Below are 21,237 nucleotides of genomic sequence, written 5' to 3'. Positions count from 1 at the left end.
ACCTTGAAAAGCTCCATATGGTTTTATCTTCTCAAGAACAAGTGCCGGTGCTGGTCCATGAATGTCTTGACAATCTTTTCAGTCTAAAAAAACAAGCAATTTTATTATACTTGGTATCGCACGAATATTGAGGAAACAAGGAACGAAAAACCGGCATTTTTGTCACACATACCATGTCATGCTCACTAACTCTAAGTATCTCATTAATATAAGTCTTTGTGGCCTTGCGAACATCAGAGGATTTATCCTACAAAGGAGCCATTATAAATTTAAATCCAAGTAAACTATGCACCAGAACAGATTTGATAATGAAGGACAAGTGAGGACAGGATTGAGTAGCCAGAAAGTACTACCATTGCAGAAGAGGCTAGCTTCAGCAGTAGCAGCTTCAGCAGTAGCAGCTTCAGCAAAACTACTTTAACCCAGAAAGTTGCCTAGATAACCAATCAAAAAGATCTTTACGCCCTTCTGCACCAAGTTTAGAATCCACCAAAGCAATTGAAACATAAAGGAACCTTCAGTAACATCATGTTTAGGACAAAATACAAAAAGACAATAATAATAATAATATAATCATAATAATAATAATAATAATAATAATAATAATAATAATCATAATAACAATAACAATATGGAATTTTCTTAAAAATAAAGAAATATTAATAATAATAAAATACAAAATCATGACAGACCATTTTATCAAGATGAACAGCAGCAAAGCAAAGAGTCAAGAGTATTCAGTACACATACTCTCATGTGCTTCCTGTTGTCCCCAAAACATTTCAATATGCCCTGCAATAAACAATTCAAAAAGTTAAACTTTTAACAAGGAAATGCAACATTAACAACTGGAAAGAAAATACAAAAGCCGAACACAATTCACTAACTTTGCTTGACTTCTCAACAGCTTGACGCATTGCAGATGCAACATTACCAATTGTTGTCAAGGTAGCCATGACTTGGTTTTTGTTGCTATCATTGAGTCGTCCCCTGGGAGCGCCAAATAAATCACTTGGTAATACAAGTCATCACTCAGCACAATTTAAAAGATCGACAAAGCATGCAAGTCCACGAAGTTCCAGTTAATTGAATGCACTTATTATTATTAGCCTCTTCCAGTATTTTGTTTACAGCATCAACAGACTCCATACGACATTAAGGGGAAAAAGCAGAGCACGAAATGTGATGCAACTAAAAACAAGTTAAAAATACAAAACAAAAGGTGATCTAAAATATTTCAACCAAACCTTCCAATCAGGGCTTTCGAAACTCTTCAAGCGAGTCGGAGTAACCTTTCCACTAATATCTTCACGATGCAAGCTATCCAGCCCACCAGCCACCACGGATGAGGACGAATCTGATGCCCTGACAGTTTTCTGGGCATTGTAGATGCTCCCTGAATTAAAATAAAAATAAATAAATATTATAGCATTAGGAATCATGATACAACATAGAAGTTATATCACCAAACACAACATACCTCAAATAGGTTCTTCTCATATTCTGTGTCAAGAGCACTCAGCAATGCAGGCTTAACATCAGTAAGAAATAATGAGAGATAGAAATTTGAAAGTCAACACAAAGTCACGTGGAACAACAAATAGGACTTGCATTATAATTTAGAAAAATTTGCATATAAAAAAAATCTATAATGTGTCAAAAAAAAATCTATAATAGTAGTATTTAAATTTAATACATGGAATCACCTACAGACAACATAGTTTATCATAATAAGTAAGCACAAGCCTGGAGACTAAAATAGTGCACATTTCTTACAGACTAATTATACAGCCAAGCAATAACCAATCGGTGTTCTCAAATTTCGTTTTTGTTAAGAACATATGAAATGACTATAATTTTGAAATTTAAAATAAAGGAACTAAAAACTACAATGCTAATTAGATTAAGAAGAATTAAAACTCACTTCTTAGTAGGCTGGGTAGAGTTTTCCACTAGAAGATCTCTTATCTGGTCATTGTAAACCTCCAACATACTAACATGTAAGTCATACTTCATTACACCCTTTCTCTCTTCGGATATCCTAAACAATTCTTCAAGTGTTCGGTAATTAACTCCCCTCTCTTCTGGTGTCCATGGTAAATGTTTTACCGGTTCCAGTTTGCCCATAAGCAAATATACAAGACATTAAAACATCATCCTATACTGATGTAGCAATAGATTTATTTTGAGAAAAAACAACCTCTGCATCATTATAAAATAACACAAATTTGATCAGCTTCGAGAATGAAAATGAAATATTTACTGCAACGATATGAAAAGTTATAACTTCTAATATACCTTACCTTGGTTATTGAATGAAAAGGCCAAATTTCTCAGCGAGCATTTGAACCAAACAGTTATTTGTATTACAAAAAAGAAAGAAAAAAAAAAAAAAGTCAATTGTGTGGGGATAGGAAGAGTAAATTAGCGATTTCCATAGAGATATTTAACATTAACATATATGTTATCAGCCAATTTATCTATATGTGTGGAAGTTTGACTAGACCAGAAACACACACACACCAGAGAAAGATATTCCTAACCTGCCTTTACTGCTTCTTGCAACATTTCAAGTAGTATATGCAAGGTTTCATCTGATGCCTGGAAACCATATTAAGGTATGCAAGGTTTCATCTGATGCCTGGAAACCATATTAAGGTAACTACATAGCAACAATAGCAAAATATATTTGAAAAAGGGATTTATATTGTACAGTACATGATTAAGAAGATCCGTGAGGGATGAAAATAAACCGAATAACTGTGGTAGGACAATTTCTTACTTTTTTACAGGTGGAGGCCTGTCAGATTAAAAGTTAGAAGAAAGCTTGATGTACAAAGAATACAAATTGACACGTGTTTGCTTACACATTCATTGTAATTGCCTTTAGTGCAGCATCAAGAGAGTGCTCTAGTACTTTTTTTTTTTTTTTTGGTAAGCGAGTGCTCTAGTACTTCATTGCTTATCTGTAAATTAAGAGAATTTAAAGTTTGACAGAGAAGGAGTAACTATCTGAGAAAAGCAAATAGGACAGAAAATAGTTACCACAGAGGAGAATTTGGCAACTGAAGTAAAGATACAAGCATATAGAAAGGGGTATTGAAGAGAATCTGTCACAAAAAAAGAGGGAAAGTGAAATAAATACACACACGCGCATATGCATGCATGTATCATAAATGAAGCAAAACAGAAGCTTAACGAAGCATTTGAGAAATGACCTATTAGAAAGTCCTCGGCAACAATCTGTTCAATCATGTTCTTCAAGTTACTTGTCCGAAACCCTGACTCCTATATGAAGAACATAAAATATATATCAAGGTATAAATATATCTCAGTGCAAAATATAACCCAATTATTGAAAATGGAGATACAAATTTTAAGCATGTATATCACCCCATAAGAATTAAGAAAACTGAAATCAATATCACATACCTGTGTCTCAAGCAGTTGTTCTGAAAGAGAGGACAAGGCAAAAAGAGTAGCTTCTCTAATCTGACACAATTAATATGTACAGCACTGACTGTAGACCTTTGCATTTTCCTACTACATCAACTAACTTCCTCTTTAGACCAGAAAACTTTTCAGCCCTGGATGAAAACCAAAATCAGCTACACATTTAGGTCATGTTTGAATTAACAGCTTAACTATGCACTTGTAGCATAAGCGCTTTTATATCAACAATTTTTATAAAAAAATAATAAAATAAAGTAAATTTTTTTATATAAACAATAAGCTGTTTTCATAACCTATCTTGGAGAACTAATAAAAATAAGCTAGAAATAGTTTATGGACATGTCATAAGCAGTTTCTTTAAATTGTCTCAAACAGACTTATTATATACCAGAAAGACTATTTCCAGAAAAGACTCTTATTATAAGTCAGTCTATCCAAACATACTCTTATTATATACCAGAAAGACTATTTCCTTATATCAATGAATGGTTGCAAGTAGTAACTTCAATTAACTCATCAGAAATTGACAGAGATTCGGGATCACAACAGTTGCAATGGAAATTGGAATTATCATAATATGAGCCCCGTATAACCTGCAGCACACTAAACTAAACAAAGAACAGTTCTGCTGATATAACAAAATCCAATGAGTTCAAAATTTAACAGAGAACGAGTGCCTAAAATTGGATTGTTGCAAGACATTAAAACTTGCAAAACCTAAATCATCATCATATCATAATCAAAGACATAGAGGAACAAAAACCTAAATCATCATCATATCATAATCAAAGACATGGAGGAACAAAAACCCTAAATCTGATAGAAACAAAAAAAAAACACATAAATGATGTTAAATATGTTTTTTTTGGGGGGGTCTAGTTTTGTATACTTTTATAAAGTATAGCTTGTAACAAGAAAAAGAAACTTGATGAAGTTCAGTTCCAATCTACCAAAGTAGAGACACAATGCCACTAAAACTTTATATAACTCAATACTACAACCATAGTGATTAATAACTAATGAGAAATTATTTGAAATGAAGATCTCAGAAAAAGAACTATAGAATTGACAAGTTTACTTATTATTTTTGCACCTTGACATGAAACAGGGCAAACTAGATGTACCTGTACTGAACTTTACCTACCACAAAGCCAAAATCGTCAAGTTGCTTAATCACACAGATGTTGTTGCGACTAGTAAGAATCAAGATCAATCAATTTGAATATCGGTAGCATTAGGATTAGATGGATTTGTATTGAAAGGATTTCCGGTAACATTCTGACCAGCTCCGAATGTGAAGTCCGAAGGAGCTATGTTGGACGGTGCTCGGGCAAAAATTGAAGGAGATGTATTGGAGCCGAAGGCATGAAGTTGAGGTAGTTTGTTGATTTTTGGGAAGCCAAAGCTAATTGAAGATGGTCCTGCTGCAGGTCAGAAACCAGCAGAGAGTATCGAGTTGCCGACTGATCCGAATGGTAGGCACCTTCAGATAATTCAACGGAAGTTCTGCATTCCTTTAACCACTGATAACTCTGTGCAAGTCTCCATCCTCTAGACTTCATCAGGTAGCCGCTTAGCCGCTCACAACGGCTGGGGACCTACTCTTTCCTGACATGCAATGAACCAGAACACGCTCCTTATCCTTCATCAAATTGGAAAGTTTTGTCATCTGGGAGGCAGTGATAGGTAAATGAGTTTTTTAGAGATTTTGACAAGACTGGAGGATACGTGAAATCCCTTGAGTTTTGAACGTGCAGCGTTATCATAACTTCCCAAGTAAAGAAACTCCGGTAAGATCAAAGAAGGAAAAGCCTAACTTGTACAGAAGTTTTCTCCGATCCAACCGGAACCATATGACCACAAATCGAACACACTCCTTATCCTTCATCAAATTGGAAAGTTTTGTCATCTGGGAGGCAGTGATAGGTAAATGAGTTTTTTAGAGATTTTGACAAGACTGGAGGATACGTGAAATCCCTTGAGTTTTGAACGTGCAGCGTTATCATAACTTCCCAAGTAAAGAAACTCCGGTAAGATCAAAGAAGGAAAAGCCTAACTTGTACAGAAGTTTTCTCCGATCCAACCGGAACCATATGACCACAAATCGAACACACTTCACCTTATTCATGTTTGTGATAGTGCTCACATACACCACAAGGATTTTCCCACTCTCTTATCCTCATTATCAAAACCAAACAACAATTTCAATCAGAACCAGATCATGAAACAACGCGTTTCAAACAAATCAAGAATAAAAATCAGATCTTTTTAGAATTTAAGAAAAACCCAGAACAAAAAAAAAAAACGATTCAAGAATTGCGTAGATGAAAAGATTCAATTTTTAGAAGATTAAAGAAAAGGGTTTTGTTTTGTTGGGTTTGCGTTGTGGTCCAAAGATTCCCGGTGCACCAAACATTTTAACAAAAGATAAAGAACACAAACCCTAAATCTGATTCAAAGAAAAACAGAAAAGGGGAGAAGAAGACAGAAATTCAAAACCTTAAATCATCATAATATAAGTAACGACAAATTAAAAAGAGAACAATACAAAATATGGAAAAATCATTGCGAAGAAAAAAGTTTCAATAGAGAGAGAACAAAAAACCTCATTGCATGAGATTATCGACAAAACCACAGAATTTATCGAAAGAAGTTGCGTCTTGATTCAAGAAGTTGTTATATCAAAGCGGAGAACGTCGTGTGAATAGAAGAGTGAGGTCCATCACTTGGGAAGAATGGTTGTGGTGAAAGCGAGTTTGGGTTTGAGAGAGAAAGAGAGAGAGAGTGAAGTGTTTAATCTGTAAAAAATGTAGGTGATTAAGGGCCTGTTGTTTAAGCTTTAAAAAAAATGATTTTTTCCAAAAAAATCTAGAGATTTTTCTATTTTCCGATTGTTTACAATCATAAAAAAAATATTTTTATCTTTTTTTTTTACTTGTAGTTATTAAAAAGTTATAGTGAAGACTTATTTTGTTCTGTCACAACTTTTTTATCATAGATTCAATCCTTAACGAATAAAAGATTTAAATTAATCTCTGACATTTTTATGCTAGAATAAATTGTCTCTGACATTTTTAAGGAACAAATTAATTCATAATTTATTCTAATAAAAAGACTAATTTGTCCCGTGAACATATAACTCAGTTGGTAGGACATTGCATTATATATGCAGGGGATCGGGGTTTCGAACCCCGATCATTCTACTTATCCACCTTAAGGGTGAAATTTCTAGTCACTGGGCTATTTGACAAAAAAAAAACTAATTTATCATTGATTTAAAAATGTCGGAAACTAATTTAAATATTTTATTAATTAAAGACCAAGAATTCAGAAAATTGTAGAGTACTAAAATAATTAAATAAATAGTCACATGTTTTTACCAATATACAGTTTTTTTAATTAAATTAACAAATGTTTTTTTGTAACAAAAAAAAAGTTAACGAATGTTTTCTAAAAATCACCTATGGTATGGCCAACCCACCAATTTTTGAATCATAAAAAAGAATTAGAGTCTTGAATCATTAAAAAAAAAAAAAAAAGAGAGAGAGACAAGTGGACATATACTGAAATTCTTGAGAAACTTCTAGACACTGTTGAAAAATCAGAAAGATAGACTTTAATCTTTAGGTTTAAGAAAGAAGTGGACATACCTCCCAGACCCTTATATATTTTGATTGTGAAGAAGCCATTTGTTGGCACAAAGGCATATTAGCAGCAGTTGCATTAGTCACAACCGGCTGCATGCCTGATTGTACTTGTTGTACTCAGCCTGCTCGAGATAATCTGCGGCCTAAAGTGAAACATAGATTGCATCATGATTACTTCTTAACTGAAAGTTCTAAAAGAAGAAAAGTATATATCAGGATCAATCAATTAAAATCAGGGCAAATTATACTCACTTTGGTTACTGCTCGCAGGACAAAGAAAAAAGTGAAATACAACTATCTGACACGATTGGGGTATAGTTTAGGGCTCGATCATACAACAAAGTCAGATTTTGTCCCCAATAGAATAATAAAAAAAGGAAGGAAAGAAGTTAGTAGGTGAGAGACCAAAAGGTACAAACTGAATAATCTAAATGCATACATTAGAGAGAAATATAGATGAGAGAATGGAAGTTGGTAAAGGCGGAATGAGCACAGATGGGTTGGTAAGTTTGAAGGACTTACTTTGCCGGTAAATCCTTTTATCAATTGTGGTGAGAGAACGGAAAGAATAGAATGTGCTAGGGATTGGGTAGAAACATCAGCAACAACAGTCTTCAAAGCAATGCTAGCAGCAGTGTCCCAATGTTGACCCAATGTTGATCCTTCCCGTTTAGTATTTTGTCACACAGTTGACTGCTCATTTCGACAACCATTGGCTCATTCATCTTCCTCACTAACGGAGCAAGGCTGCAATTTATAATAATAATAATAATAATAAAATAAAAAGAATTAAAACAACACTTAATCTGTTATGTGGAGTGATTCGATAATATAATATTGGTTGGTAAAAAGATATCGTACCATTTGACAGCAAGTCCGGACACATCACCAGCAGCATCGTCAAGTTGTTGTATGTTGATAATTTTCAATTTGAGTTCAAGATCAGGATCGGTCATAAAAGTGGGTTTGGTCAACTCATTAAGCAAATCAGAAATGGCCATTTTTGCAGCGGCGCTGTTGTTGTATGAGTAATTTGGAATGTTGTTAGTTAGTTAGGGAATATGAGAAGCAACAAACAGACAAATAAACAAACCAATTGAATTGAAAATAAGCATTCATACAAAAGACCTTGATTGGAGATTTATAAGCAATGCGTCATCATAATCATAAACCTAAAGCGAAGATTTATCAATTAATTTGTTTTAAATTATACGTCGGAGAATGGAATGTATCAGAGAAAGAGAGATAGAATCGTACCCCTAGGGTGAGAGTGGATCAGCGGAAGTCGCACTTCAATTAACTGTGACGGTATCCGCAACTGTCTCTCAATTGCTAAATCATCAAGAAACTCGAAATCTATGCGGCTGAATGAATCAGAATGAAGAAAGAGAGTATTGAAAAACTCTCTCTGCTCAGCCATTTCATCATTTCATTTTTATTTTATTTTTCAAAACCACCAAACCTCAATTAAAACAGTGCATAGAGATTTCAAAGAGTATTGAAAAACATAAACGCAATAACATCTGAATAATACCAAAAACAATTTAACGGTAAGATTTCTGGAACCCAGCACGAGTACCACGACCACCAAACTTCAGGCTTACAGCGTCTAGGATCAGCAACAAGAAGAGTACGATCATAACGAACAAGAATATCAGGGCTTCAAAATTGAGGTAGATGATTTGTCCTGAAAAGAAAAATAATGACAAAATATAGATCAATAGTAGAAACAACGTAAGAGTAAAGAAAATTTTAACTCGAGAATATTGCTTACATTTAATGCTTTTTAAATTCCAGGAATGAGTGACCCAATGTGGTCTGCAAGACAGGTGGGCAAGACAACGAGTTCTTTCAAAACTTGGTCTCACCGATAAGGCCAGGCAAAATAACAGATTTCCATAAATATAAATGAAAAGCATAAGAAAGGGTGCATAGTTGTGTTAAATACTTAATACCAAAATACTGGAGGTAATTCTTGCATTATAATATTTCAAGACACGGACAAAAATTAAGTCTGTTGTTAACTGTCCAAATACTCACTAAATCACTACGTTAATCAGCTACACAATCATTAGACTAGTGCAGAAACTTTTTCTAGTCTCTAGTTTTCAGGTTTGCATATTTATAATAAGCTGAGGATGCCATATTACCTGACACAGATTATAATTTTGTTGTAGTCCCAATCTTCAACCCATCTACACATAGCACATCCTGGATAGTTGTTATAAACTTTAAATTACCAATTTAAAAAGGTGATAACCTTTTACTACTTGTCACATGTTTTACAAACAAACCAACTAAGTTTTTATTTAGTTAATAACTATAACAGACAAAAACTATGATGATAAACAAAGCACAATATAGAAGGAAAAAATTACAGTAAAACACTATGAAGGAGTTTATGCTTACAAGTCAAGGCTTGGAAAATATATTCCATCCACACCATTGCAGAGAACAATGACCTTCTTTGAAAGTACTAGCTGCCCATTGTTTTTGTTCCATCTATACAAAAACCTCCAATATAGTCAAAAATACAAACTACAAGAAGCAAAACAAAATTATGTTTACTAATTGCTAGTGGTAAATATAGCAAAAAATGCATTAGAGAACTTATATAAATCCATATAGATCCGACGTAGGTTATCCAAAGTCAGAGAAATGCAACATGAAAATATTGACCAGCACAAATAAAATGCATCAAACACATGTGCACGGAGGTTCATTAAGAGAATTTTTTCTTTGTTACCCTACACATGGTTGCTTTTTAAGGGGGTTTCAATATCTGATTTGTAGAGATTGGACAAGATTGTGAAAATTTTAGTAACCCTGGCCCATATTTGTTTCAGTTTGTACAATCTGGAGGCTACCCTAATCCTCCCACTAATTGTACTCTTCCATAACCACGTCTATTAGAAGCGTAAGCTTTTTATGTGGAGGCCTGCCTATGAAAAGTTGTATATATCGAATGCACCAGCATAATTTCATTTTCTGTTAAATCAAGATAATGAATGTGTCATATGTTTTCACTTTTCAGTCTTTCTTATTTTTATGTAATTTACATAATTATGTAGGCATTCTACCAAATGAAAAATGAGCTAATGAAGCAATTAGCTAATCTGCAGAGTATCATTCATACATTTTATATAACCATCAATGAAATTAGTATAATAATGAGTTTTGAACAAATCAATCACCCATACAGATGTTTGTCCATAAATCTTTACTTTGATATAGTGCAGGATAAACAATCCACAGTAGCAACAATAAGTAGACAAGCAATATGTGAAGCCTGGAATAGAAACATAAAACACAAGAAAAACAAGAGAAAAAACATACTGAATTCTATAAACACAAATAACCAAACTTACTTAACTATTGATGTGATAACCAAGGATAGTGCAAGTAAATACCCATCCCAACTAGCTGAACCTGAAAGATGAAACATAAATGGAACCAATATTTTATGTTTATGTGCGAATTGGCAGATACTAAGCAAGAAAAAACATTCCCCCGAAAAAAAAAGGGGTGATGGATGGGACTATTACGGCTGTTACCATGTGTTGTTTGGCATAAGAAGTTATGTATCAAAGAAAGTGATATAATGGAGAAGAATTTCAAGTAAAAGAACAAATAAAGCTAGAGATGCAATAGAGAACATAAACTATTCCTTGTTTCAAAACCTTGCTGAAGAAACTTACTGAAGATGCATTGGTTTTCAATGATGATACGTTGACCTGAGGATATGGGAAATTTTGCCGGTGCAACTAAGGTTAGGGAGCATTTAACCTACACTAGGCAGAAAACACTACTGAAGAGGAACAGATCTTCAACTTTAGTAGTGGTGAAAGTGATGTTTGGAATTCCAAACTCCTGAACTATGTTTCTGATCCATCGTAGAACTTCCTGTAACATATTAGACACGAAAAAAGCTAAGTAATAGTTTAGAGGTCAGAGACTCTGAGTAGACATTATATCAAAACATGGTTTATAAGCAGGATGATGAAATGAATAAATTTTATATCCAAGAAAAGAAAACAGGTGGAAAGGGAAAAAGAAATAAATAAAGGAAAAAGCTAAACTGCACGACAAAAGCATTCGTCACAATAGCACGACTTAAATTTAGATTATAATTTGAATTATCTTTTGATTTTTATTTGATTCCTAATTACCAGTTTAGTTTCACACGTGTTTATTTATGAGAAATCCCATCACATGAGGTGGTGATTTTCCAAATCACTCTGTGATGTGTTGCCATTATCTAAGGCTGAATGAATATTGTAGAACAAGTCTAGGATATTATCACACTTCCTTGAATATTTATTTTATCTTGGTTTATGTTTTAAGTATTTTAAAAAATTATAAGCTATCTAGCACGCATTAATCACATGAGAATGAATCTGTCGTGCATAGTCGTGTGGAGAGCTTATCGTGCCATATAGCAACTCTCATAAATAAAATAACCTGTGTTGTTGATTTTACAGGTGGTGGTCTTGTTTTTCTTGCTTTAGTCTAGTTTTTTTTCTTCTGCTACTTGATTCTCCAGATACCGTACCTGTCAAAATTATTTCAGAGTTGATGAGTATACTGTGTATGAATATGAAGGTAAACAAAACAGTCACTTATTAGGAACCCTTAAACATTCGCATTTATACCTTTTCTTGAAAGATTTTACAATGGTATTCTCTCTCAGCAAGTCTGAGTTGCAAATTTTGCAGGCTATCATGTATCTTCTTTGTTTCCTTCTCGTCGTGTTTGGCCTTTTCTGCCTTTTATTATAACAAATTTACGGGTTTTCATTACCCTATAATATGCAATAACTTTTTCCTAGATCAATTGTTTCATTCAGATAAATAAATACATGCTCAAGGAGAATACCTATTGTGTAAATAAGGTATTGAAATTATTAAAAACATTAATAAGGCTGGCAGTAAGAACCAATACATACCAACATGAACAGCTGCTAAGCTCATTGGCAAAGGTGGAGCCAAACTCTATTTCCAGTCTTGAGCGATTCCCGCACATCTTCTGTTCCATGGACATGAGCTTCAACAAGTCCTGGGACTTCTTGTGTTCCTTATGCAGCTTGCTTTATCTACAATCTTAAGTTTGAAATTTGTTTTCCTCGTCGGTGATATTTATCAAGAAACAATACATCAAAATTTGAAGCATGTATATGGGTAGATACTAGGTAGGGGGAAAAACGGAGATTACATTAATAAGTTTAACAGCTATAGGAAAATTTAGTTCAAATGAAACTATGTGAGTCATACATTCAAATGAAACTAGAGACTAAAATAGTGCACATACATATGCACATTGAAAAGCTCCATATGGTTTTATCTTCTCAAGAACAACTGTCAGTGCTGGTCTATGAATGTCATAACAATCTTTTCAGTCTAAATAAACAAGCAATTTAATTAAACTTGGTATCACATGAATGTTGAGGAAACAAGGAACGAAAAACCGGCATTAAAACAAGTCTATGTCGCCTTGCAAACATCAGAGGATTTATCCTACAAAGGAGCCGTTACAAATTTATATCCAGGTAAACTATGCACCAGAACTGATTTGATAATGAAAGACAAGTGAGGACAAGATTGAGTAGCCAGAACATACTCCCATTGCAGAAGAGGCTGGCTTCAGCAGTTGAGCAGCTTCAGCAAAACTACATAACCCAGAAAGTTGCCTAGATAACCAATCAAAAAGATCTTTACGCCCTTCTGCACCAAGTTTAGAATCCACCAAAGCAATTGCAACATAAGGAACCTACAGTCACATCATGTTTAGGACAAAAGACAATAATAATAATAATAATAATAATAATAATAAAAATAATAATAACAACAACAACAACAATAACAATAATAATAATAATAATAATATGGAATTTTCTTAAAAATAAAGAAAGATTAATAATAATAAAATACAAAATCATGACAGACCATATTATCAAGATGAACAGCAGCAAAGCTAAGAGTCAAGAGTATTCAGTACACATACTCTCATGTGCTTCCTGTTGTCCCCAAGACATTTCAATATATCCGACAGAATGCCCTGCAATAAACCATTCAAAAAGTTAAACTTTTAAACAAGGAAATGCAACATTAACAACTGGAAAGAAAATCCAAAAGCCGAACACAATTCACTAACATTGCTTGACTTCTCAACAGCTTGACGCATTGCAGATTAAACATTACCAATTGTTGTCAAGGTAGTCATGACTAGGTTTTTGTTTCTATCATTGAACTGTCTCCTGAGAGCGCCAAATAAATCACCTGGTAATACAAGTCATCACTCGGCACAATTTAAAAGATCGACAAACATTATAATGAACAGGATAAAACCTAAAGAGTTAATAAAAAACAAAGCATGCAAGTCCACAAAGCAGAGGAAAATACAAATGTACAAAATACAAATGTTTTTATGACGTACCAGTTCCAATTGATTGAATGCACTTATTATTATTAGCTTCTTCCAGTATTTTGTTTACAGCATCAACAGACTCCATGCGAACCTACATTAAGGGAAAAAAACAGAGCACGGAATGTGATGCAACTAAAAACAAGTTAAAAATACAAAACAAAAGGTGGTCTAAAATATTTCAACCAAACCTTCCAATCAGAGCTTTCGAAACTCTTCAAGGGAGTCGGAGTAACCTTTCCACTAATATCTTCACGATGCAAGCTATCCAGCCCACCAGCCACAACGGATGAGGATGAATCTGATACCCTGACAGTTTTCTGGGCACTGTAGATGCTCCCTGAATTAAAACAAAAATAAATAAATATTACAACATTAGGAATCATGATACAACATAGAAGTTATACCACCAGGCACAACATACCTCAAATGGGTTCTTCTCATATTCTGTGTCAAGAGCACTCAGCAGTGCAGGCTTAACATCAGTAAGAAACCCTTTTATGTCTACTAGCGAAGAAACCCTTTTAGATCTAAAGAAATAGTGAGAGATAGAAATTTGAAAGTCAACACAAAGTCACCTGGAACAACAAATTTATGCAGAACACCCAAGAGTTTAATTGATGCATTTCTAGTAGCAGCTGCACTTGACTGCAGACCAATTTCTTTAACAAAATCAATTAAATCCTGCAAAAGAGGAATTGCATTAAAATTTAGAAAAAATTTTGCATATCAAAAAAATCTATAGTAGTAGTATTTAAATTTAATACATGCAATCACCAGACAACATAGTTTATAAAAAATAAAAAAATAAAAACACACAGACAACATAACTTAATTACCAAAAAAATTGATAACAGACCTTAAGCTTTAAATGTGATACACCAAAATCCTCAACAGCAGAAACCATCCACAAAATTCCCTCACTACGAACCTTATGATTCTTATGCTCCTTCATGAATTTCTAGACCGACAATAAAGCTAACAGTTTTCCAAAAACTAGTTGTTTAAACATAAAAATAAGTAAAAGCAACATGCAATATAGCCATCTTATTTGTTACTGCAATAAATTCTGTAACATTTCAACATAAAAGAAACAGTTTACACTACAAAAAATAATAAGTAAGCACTTCTATATATATATATATATATATATATATATATATATATATATATATATATATATATATATATATACACACATATATATATATGCCTTTCAATCCATTATCATAAATTTTTCATATACACAAGCATGGAGACTAAAAATAGTGCACATTTCTTACAGACTCATTATCCAGCCAACACAGATGCACGCACACACATGCACGCACACACATGCACGCACACACCAGAGAAAGATATTCCTAACCTGCCTTTACTGCTTCTTGCAACGTTTAAAGTACCATATGCAAGGTTTCATCTGATGCCTGGAAACCATATAAAGGTAAGTACACACTACAAAAAAAAAAGGTGCTAATATAATACAAGAAACTTGCGGCTATAACTACTATTTGACAACATCCGCAATTGGCAACACTGCAATTTATATAAAAACATAGTTTCATCAAGAACTAGATACAATAATTAGATACACACATATATACTAATATAATACAAGAAACAAGCTAAAAACAAGTTGATAAAAGTTTTATCAACAAACTGAAAGGCACCTGAGTAGGGTGAGTCATCCAAAAGCAATGTGCTTGACTCATTGTAATATCCATTAAATCCCTGTCCCAAATTTTCCTTAAATCCTTCAAAACAAGTGGTTTGTGCTTGTTTTCAAGAGTTTTGAAACTTGTTTCAGTATAATGTGACAGGTCCTGTCAAAAATATGTAGAATTAGATGAATCTCTAGACGAATGCTTTACAAAAGAGACCAATCATGCTAAAAAAGATGCAAGTATCAATCAATAAAGAATTAACATTCACTATCATGATAGTACAGAGAAATGGATTGAGAACGGTCGACGTTTCTTGCGGTAGTAATCTGCATAATGTGCTTTTATCAGTCTTAATGGAAAAACAACCAATTTTCATCTAATAAGACTAACATAACTTATAAACAAATGTGTCAGTTGCTATAGGACTGTATCAATAAGTAGCTTATATAATGTTATAAACAAATCCAATTCATAAAGTCATCAAAATCATATGAAACCACACAATGTTGATAAATCTCACACTACAAATCAATACCCCACTTCCAGCCGCATTTTCATATCACATACATAAATTAATAGCCCACTTTTCACCTATTATTACACTTAAAAGCAGAAGAGTAGAATAAAGTAAAATTTGCAACAACATTAAAGTAAAGTAGAATATGCACACAACTGCAGAAGAGTAGAATAAACAACAGTAGAATGTACAATGACATTAAAAAACAATAGAGGTTGCATTATAGATATTGCAAAGGAAGTACAGACCTCAACCATTAATCTCAATAGTTTGAGTAAGATCACCCAACACCTTTCACAACCAGTTCATTGCTATGTTGATCACTACAATTCAATACTTCTATTATCATTATCATATCCTCTCTCTTCCCATTAAAAAGCATGCAAGAATAGTATAACATCCCATGTCGAATATCTAGAATACGATATAGAATATACATATTGGTACTGGAATACATAAAAAATTACAATAGGATTCACCTACATACAAAGTTCTTAACACGAAAATAGTACTGATGTCTTAAGCTTACTACATAAATGTCACAAGTGTACTACAACATGCCTCAAATAAACTATTTTAAACATATATATTATATAGTTTTTCTCAACCTCTCTGCCTCCTCCTTACTTGTATCAACAAGTAGCAACCCTTTTTATTTTTTAATAGTTTTAATTTAAATACTTTTATAGTATTAATTCCAAAGTTTGACACTGCTAGGTGAATGAAAATTCAGTAGCCACCATGTTTCTTCATCTTTTTTTAACGAAATAAATATATTTATGCAGACACTTGCAATAGTGTCACCAATATATTTGATTTAAGAAAAATATTATCTAAAAAACAACTTAAAATGATAAAAAAAATTCCTCTTGAGAGGAAGATGAGGTCTTTGTGGGAATAAAAAGCAAAATTGATTATATAAAAATAAATGAATTATGCACATAAATCTTAAAATATAAAGAATTAATTTTTTTTTTCTAGAAACAAATAAACCTATTTAAATTGGACAATTTCAACTTTATATTATCATGTCATGTAACTGAAAAAATAAAATAAGCATAAAATGATGATGGATGAAATGACATTAATGTGAGTTTGAGAAACATACTCTAAGCATCTGAAAAAGAAGATCTACTCAATAGTTGTGAAAAAATTGAAACAGGTCACCTTCTTGTGTTTGTGATAGTGCCCACAAACACCACAATGATTTTCCCTCTCTCGTTTCCTCATTATCAAAACCAAACAACAATTTCAATCAGACCCAAATAGTGAAACAACACGTTTCAAACAAATCAAGAATAAAAATCAGATCTTTTTAGAATTTAACAAAAATCCAGAACAAAAAAAACGGTTTAAGAATTGGGTAGATGAAAAGATTCAATTTTTAGAAGATTAAAGAAAAGGGTTTTGTTTCGTTTTGTTGTGTTGGGTTTGCTTTGTGGTGCAAAGATTCACAGCTGGTGCACCAAACATATTTAACAAGAGATAAGAACACAAACCCAAAATCTGATTCAAAGAAAAGCAAAGCATAACAGAAAAGGGAGAAAACACAGAAATTCAAAACCCTAAATCATCATCATAATATAATTAACAACAAATTAAAAAGAGAACAACACAAAAATTGGAAAAATCATTGCAAAGAAGAAAGTTTCAATAGAGAGAGAACGAAAAACCTTATCGAAAGAGGTTGGGTCTTCTTTCAAGAAGTTGTTAACATCCAATCGTATAAGTTGAGTGAATAGAAGAGTGAATTCCATTGCTTAGAAAGAAGGGTTGTGGTGAAAAAATGGATTCCGAGACAGAAAGGTTGGAAAAGGCAACAGAAGAAAAGAGGTGAAACGGTTGAAAACAAAAATTTTCAAAGAGTTTGTTGTATTTTGTGAAAGTGTTGTGGTTTGTGATTTTTGAGAGAATTGGGGGTACGGGTGAATGGGTTTTATTGGGGGGTTTGGTGTTTTGGGAGAGAGTCTGAGAGTGAGAGTGAATTGTGTGTGAGAGTAGCGTTTGGGTTTGAACAGAAGAAAGTTTGGATTTTGTTTTGTTTTTGCCGTTTGAGTATTCAATACGGATGCTTCCAAGGACTAGTGAGGCATGTGGTCTATGATGGACAAAGATTTATAGCCATCAGATTAATAGCCATACATATATTCCCTTCGATCCTTATTACAAGAGAAGTTTTCCTTTTTAGATTCATGCTAAAACTAATGTATATGGACAATATTATAATCTAGATACATAAGTTTTATAATGAATTTAAAATGTTAAATTTCTCTTATAATGAAAGTATTCTATTAGAGCAAACTCACAACAAAATATTAGCTACTACTTTTATTTAAAATGTTAAATTTCTCTTAGAAAAAAAATATATAGTGAAAAATAGATATCATTATAAAGAATCTAGACTAGATAGAGAAACCGTAAAACTATAAAAAAGATATCAATCAATATATTATTAATATCCAAACCATCCATTTAAATTTTAAAGTTATTAATCAACGGTACTAATTGATTGATCAAATAGATCTAATTAAGATATCCATAAAACTTTGCATACAAGAAAGATCAGTGTATATATAAGTGAGGAAATATAACCTAGCTAGAAAAAAAATCATATATACAAGTCAGAGTTGTCAGTAGAAATATTATAAGTGTCAACTAACAAAAAGTCTACAATGGAATCACTACGATCAAAAGAGCTCTGAGCACCAATGATAGAGAGTTGAGGCTCTATCAAGCTACACTAAGCTAAACCTAGAAAAGCAATAAAGAAAACAAGTAAAATAAAAATAAAATCAATTCATTCATTTTCATTCATTGATTTGCTTTGTGTTCAACACACTATATTTATACTACTTCTAAATGGATAAAATCTTAGATGGGCCTAAAGGCCCAATTAACTAATAATTCAAATAAAGTCAAACTAATAATATAAATACTATTAATATCTAAATTATGAATAAACTACCATCTAATAATTATTTAATTTACTATTAATCTTCTATCAAGCTCTCTGGCGCATTCAAGGCCAAACGATTTTCCCTAATAGGAAAATGTGTTAAGAAGATAAAAGTGGTTTATTTTACTGTAATTGCCCAAAAGATTACAAAATCGGAAGAAGAAAGAGTTAGTGATCATGAAAGTACTCTATTAGAGCAAACTCACAACAAAAAATTAGCTACTACTTTTATTGAAGATCCTGAAGTGAAAAAAACTTTATCAAATTGGAAACAAATGAAAAGACAACGTGAAAGTGGAGGAGAAGTTGATCAACTCAAACAAATAAAGATACAACGTGAAAGTGAAGGAGAAATTGATCAACTCGAACAAATAAAGATACAACGTGAAAAAGATGTTGCTCGACTCAAACTTGAGCAAAGCAAACTTGAGCAAATTCGAAACACCACTCGTTTTAGTGAAAACGAAGATTCTATGTATGATTTTCATAAGCTCATCCGATGTTCTTTCACTTATTATTAGAGTTTGATAGGTTTGTATCAATTATGTTGATTGATGTTGGAATATTATCTTGTAAAACCTACTAATGTTGAATATCACAACAGCACTTTGTGAAACTAGTCTCATTATTTTCTCCATTTGATCTTCTTCCATTGATTTTTACCTCATCAAGTAGTTCCATGATGATTCCACTTGGTAATGCACGAGCCTCTCTTGACTGAACATTGACAGAGTGTAACTCGGCGACGGTTGGAGAAACATAAGTGATTTGACCAAACAGAGGTGTTGAAGAGTTTGGTGGTAGCAGTTTTTTTTTGTTCAGAAGCATCCATTTTTAAAGAGAAGGACAGGTGGCAAGTTGTAGTACATACGATTGATCAAACGTAGGACAATGGCCTAAAAGTCACCTGTCTTTAGGGGTGTGCATGGTCGGATAATTTGACAATTCAAACCATATCCAAACCAAAACCATTTAGGGGGGTGTATTGGATTGAGATTTCAAAAGACTATTTTGACAAAAAAAAAAATCTTGAAGATTTTAAAAGACTTTGTGAGATTATATTGATTTTGTGAGATTTTATAAGACTTTTTTGAAAGACTCTTTATAATCAAGATTTTAACACAAGAATCTGTGAGATTTTATGACATAGATTTTTGAGATTTCAAAATACTTTATGAATTTTTAAGATTTAAATGAGTCAATAAATTCCTTCTAAAAATATAATTAACCAATCAATAATTCCTTAAACGACCAAGGAATCAATAAAAAATAACATCAATGACTCATTAACCTTGTAAAAGAAATAAGCTTTGTAAACAATTTAACAGGTTGATGAAAAAAAAAAAAAAGGTTGCAGATTAAATCATTAGGGGGAACATATAGTAAGAACAATGAACAAGATTTCTAACTATAGTAACAATGAACGAGATTTTTGCATATATATAGAGATTTTTGCAAAGAACAATGAACAAGATTTTGGCATATACAGAGAGATTTTTGCTATGCTTGCGTGAACATATAGTAACAACAATGAACAAGATTTCAGACAGGTTATTATGCATAAATATATTCAAGCTTTGTGAAAGAACTTGATGGTACTCATGTCGGTGGAAAGAAAAGTCTTGTAAAATTATAAAAAGTCTTGGGGGTTTGGGTGAGATTCTTGGATGATTGTTTTATGTATATTTTGAACTAAAAAGTCTTCCAAAATCCATTATACAGTCAAATCTATCAAAATCCGTAGACTTTTGAATACCAATGGACATTTTATAAAGGGTGAGAAATCTCAATTGAATACTAACAGATTTTGTTGCCTTGAAAAAAAAATCTTAATTGTCTTAATTGAATACCACAAGATTTATTTAACTTTTGTAAAAGTCTTAATTGAATACCACAAGATTTTTTTATCATAAAAAAGTCTATTAAAATCCTATGAAATTCTAATCCAATACACCCCCTTTAATTGGATTTGGATTCGGATTCATAACCATAATCATATTTTATTATAAATCAGTTATAAAACTGGTTATAAATTTGGTTACGGATACATAACCAGTTTTTTTAACCAAACCAAATTTAAAAACGGTCATTTTTTAAATCCAATTTTTAAACGGTTATTTTTAAATTTAGGTAAAAAAAAACAAATCGGATCCACATACAATGACAAGCAGTGGCCCAAAAACTACACCAAGATCCGCTGCTATTCCACATAATATGATTATCTAAATTAAAACAAATTCAATCTTGTAGCTCGGCTATAAAAAAACCTCCTCTACTACTAGTCACCGGAAAAACTTGCATCCAAAACTCCTTAGCTAAAGGACAGTCCCTTAAGACATGCAATGTTGTTTCTTCTATGTCTCGACAATACGTACACATTGCACTACTTAAACCCATCACACTCTTGAGAGAATTTGTGAGCAGCTTATTATGTCCCTTAAGACTTTTTTTTTTTTTATATTGGAATTTAGTACCACTTGTACTGCCTACTTCATCCACATTTAAGCACAATTTTTTTTAAATGACATTTATGACGAGGAAGTATACTAATACAAGAAGAAAAAAGTTCTTCAAAAAATA

The 21,237-nt window shown here is 32.6% G+C and overlaps 1 protein-coding gene across 23 annotated transcripts; it reads right to left on the bottom strand.

Annotated features, from left to right (window-relative positions):
- Positions 1 to 172: 172 nt before the first annotated feature.
- LOC123917680 (protein MOR1-like) lies at positions 173 to 17,367 on the bottom strand. 23 transcript variants are annotated; one of them, XR_006812537.1, is made up of 27 exons: positions 13,251 to 13,287; positions 13,043 to 13,154; positions 12,408 to 12,866; positions 12,046 to 12,199; positions 11,753 to 11,901; positions 11,562 to 11,652; positions 10,799 to 11,003; positions 10,469 to 10,529; positions 9,510 to 9,602; positions 9,251 to 9,311; positions 8,875 to 8,918; positions 8,635 to 8,787; positions 8,358 to 8,508; positions 7,962 to 8,272; positions 7,353 to 7,847; positions 3,911 to 7,243; positions 3,433 to 3,587; positions 3,219 to 3,288; positions 3,046 to 3,110; positions 2,868 to 2,966; positions 2,719 to 2,800; positions 2,304 to 2,641; positions 1,925 to 2,202; positions 1,481 to 1,531; positions 1,248 to 1,396; positions 888 to 990; positions 754 to 792 (listed from the first exon to the last, which is right to left on the bottom strand). XR_006812537.1 is itself a non-coding variant. In XM_045969463.1 (11 exons), exons 5-10 carry the CDS (start codon positions 14,473 to 14,475, stop codon positions 700 to 702), a joined length of 651 nt encoding a protein of 216 aa, XP_045825419.1. In that variant the 5' UTR covers positions 14,476 to 14,498; positions 14,890 to 14,947; positions 15,191 to 15,343; positions 15,950 to 16,115; positions 16,810 to 17,367; the 3' UTR covers positions 354 to 515; positions 693 to 699. The 23 variants fall into 23 exon arrangements, 4 of the variants coding, with proteins under 4 accessions (XP_045825419.1, XP_045825420.1, XP_045825423.1 ...); XR_006812533.1 differs by having other exon boundaries at positions 3,898 to 7,243; positions 7,962 to 8,114; positions 8,229 to 8,272; ... (1 more) ...; positions 9,251 to 9,295; positions 11,753 to 11,866; XR_006812532.1 differs by having other exon boundaries at positions 3,898 to 7,243; positions 7,962 to 8,114; positions 8,229 to 8,272; ... (1 more) ...; positions 11,753 to 11,866; positions 12,717 to 12,866.
- Positions 17,368 to 21,237: the final 3,870 nt, after the last annotated feature.

This window comes from Trifolium pratense, linkage group LG3, assembly GCF_020283565.1.
Source record: "Trifolium pratense cultivar HEN17-A07 linkage group LG3, ARS_RC_1.1, whole genome shotgun sequence".
NCBI classification, from domain to species: Eukaryota; Viridiplantae; Streptophyta; class Magnoliopsida; order Fabales; family Fabaceae; genus Trifolium; species Trifolium pratense.
This window is presented reverse-complemented; position numbering and strand designations above follow the sequence as displayed.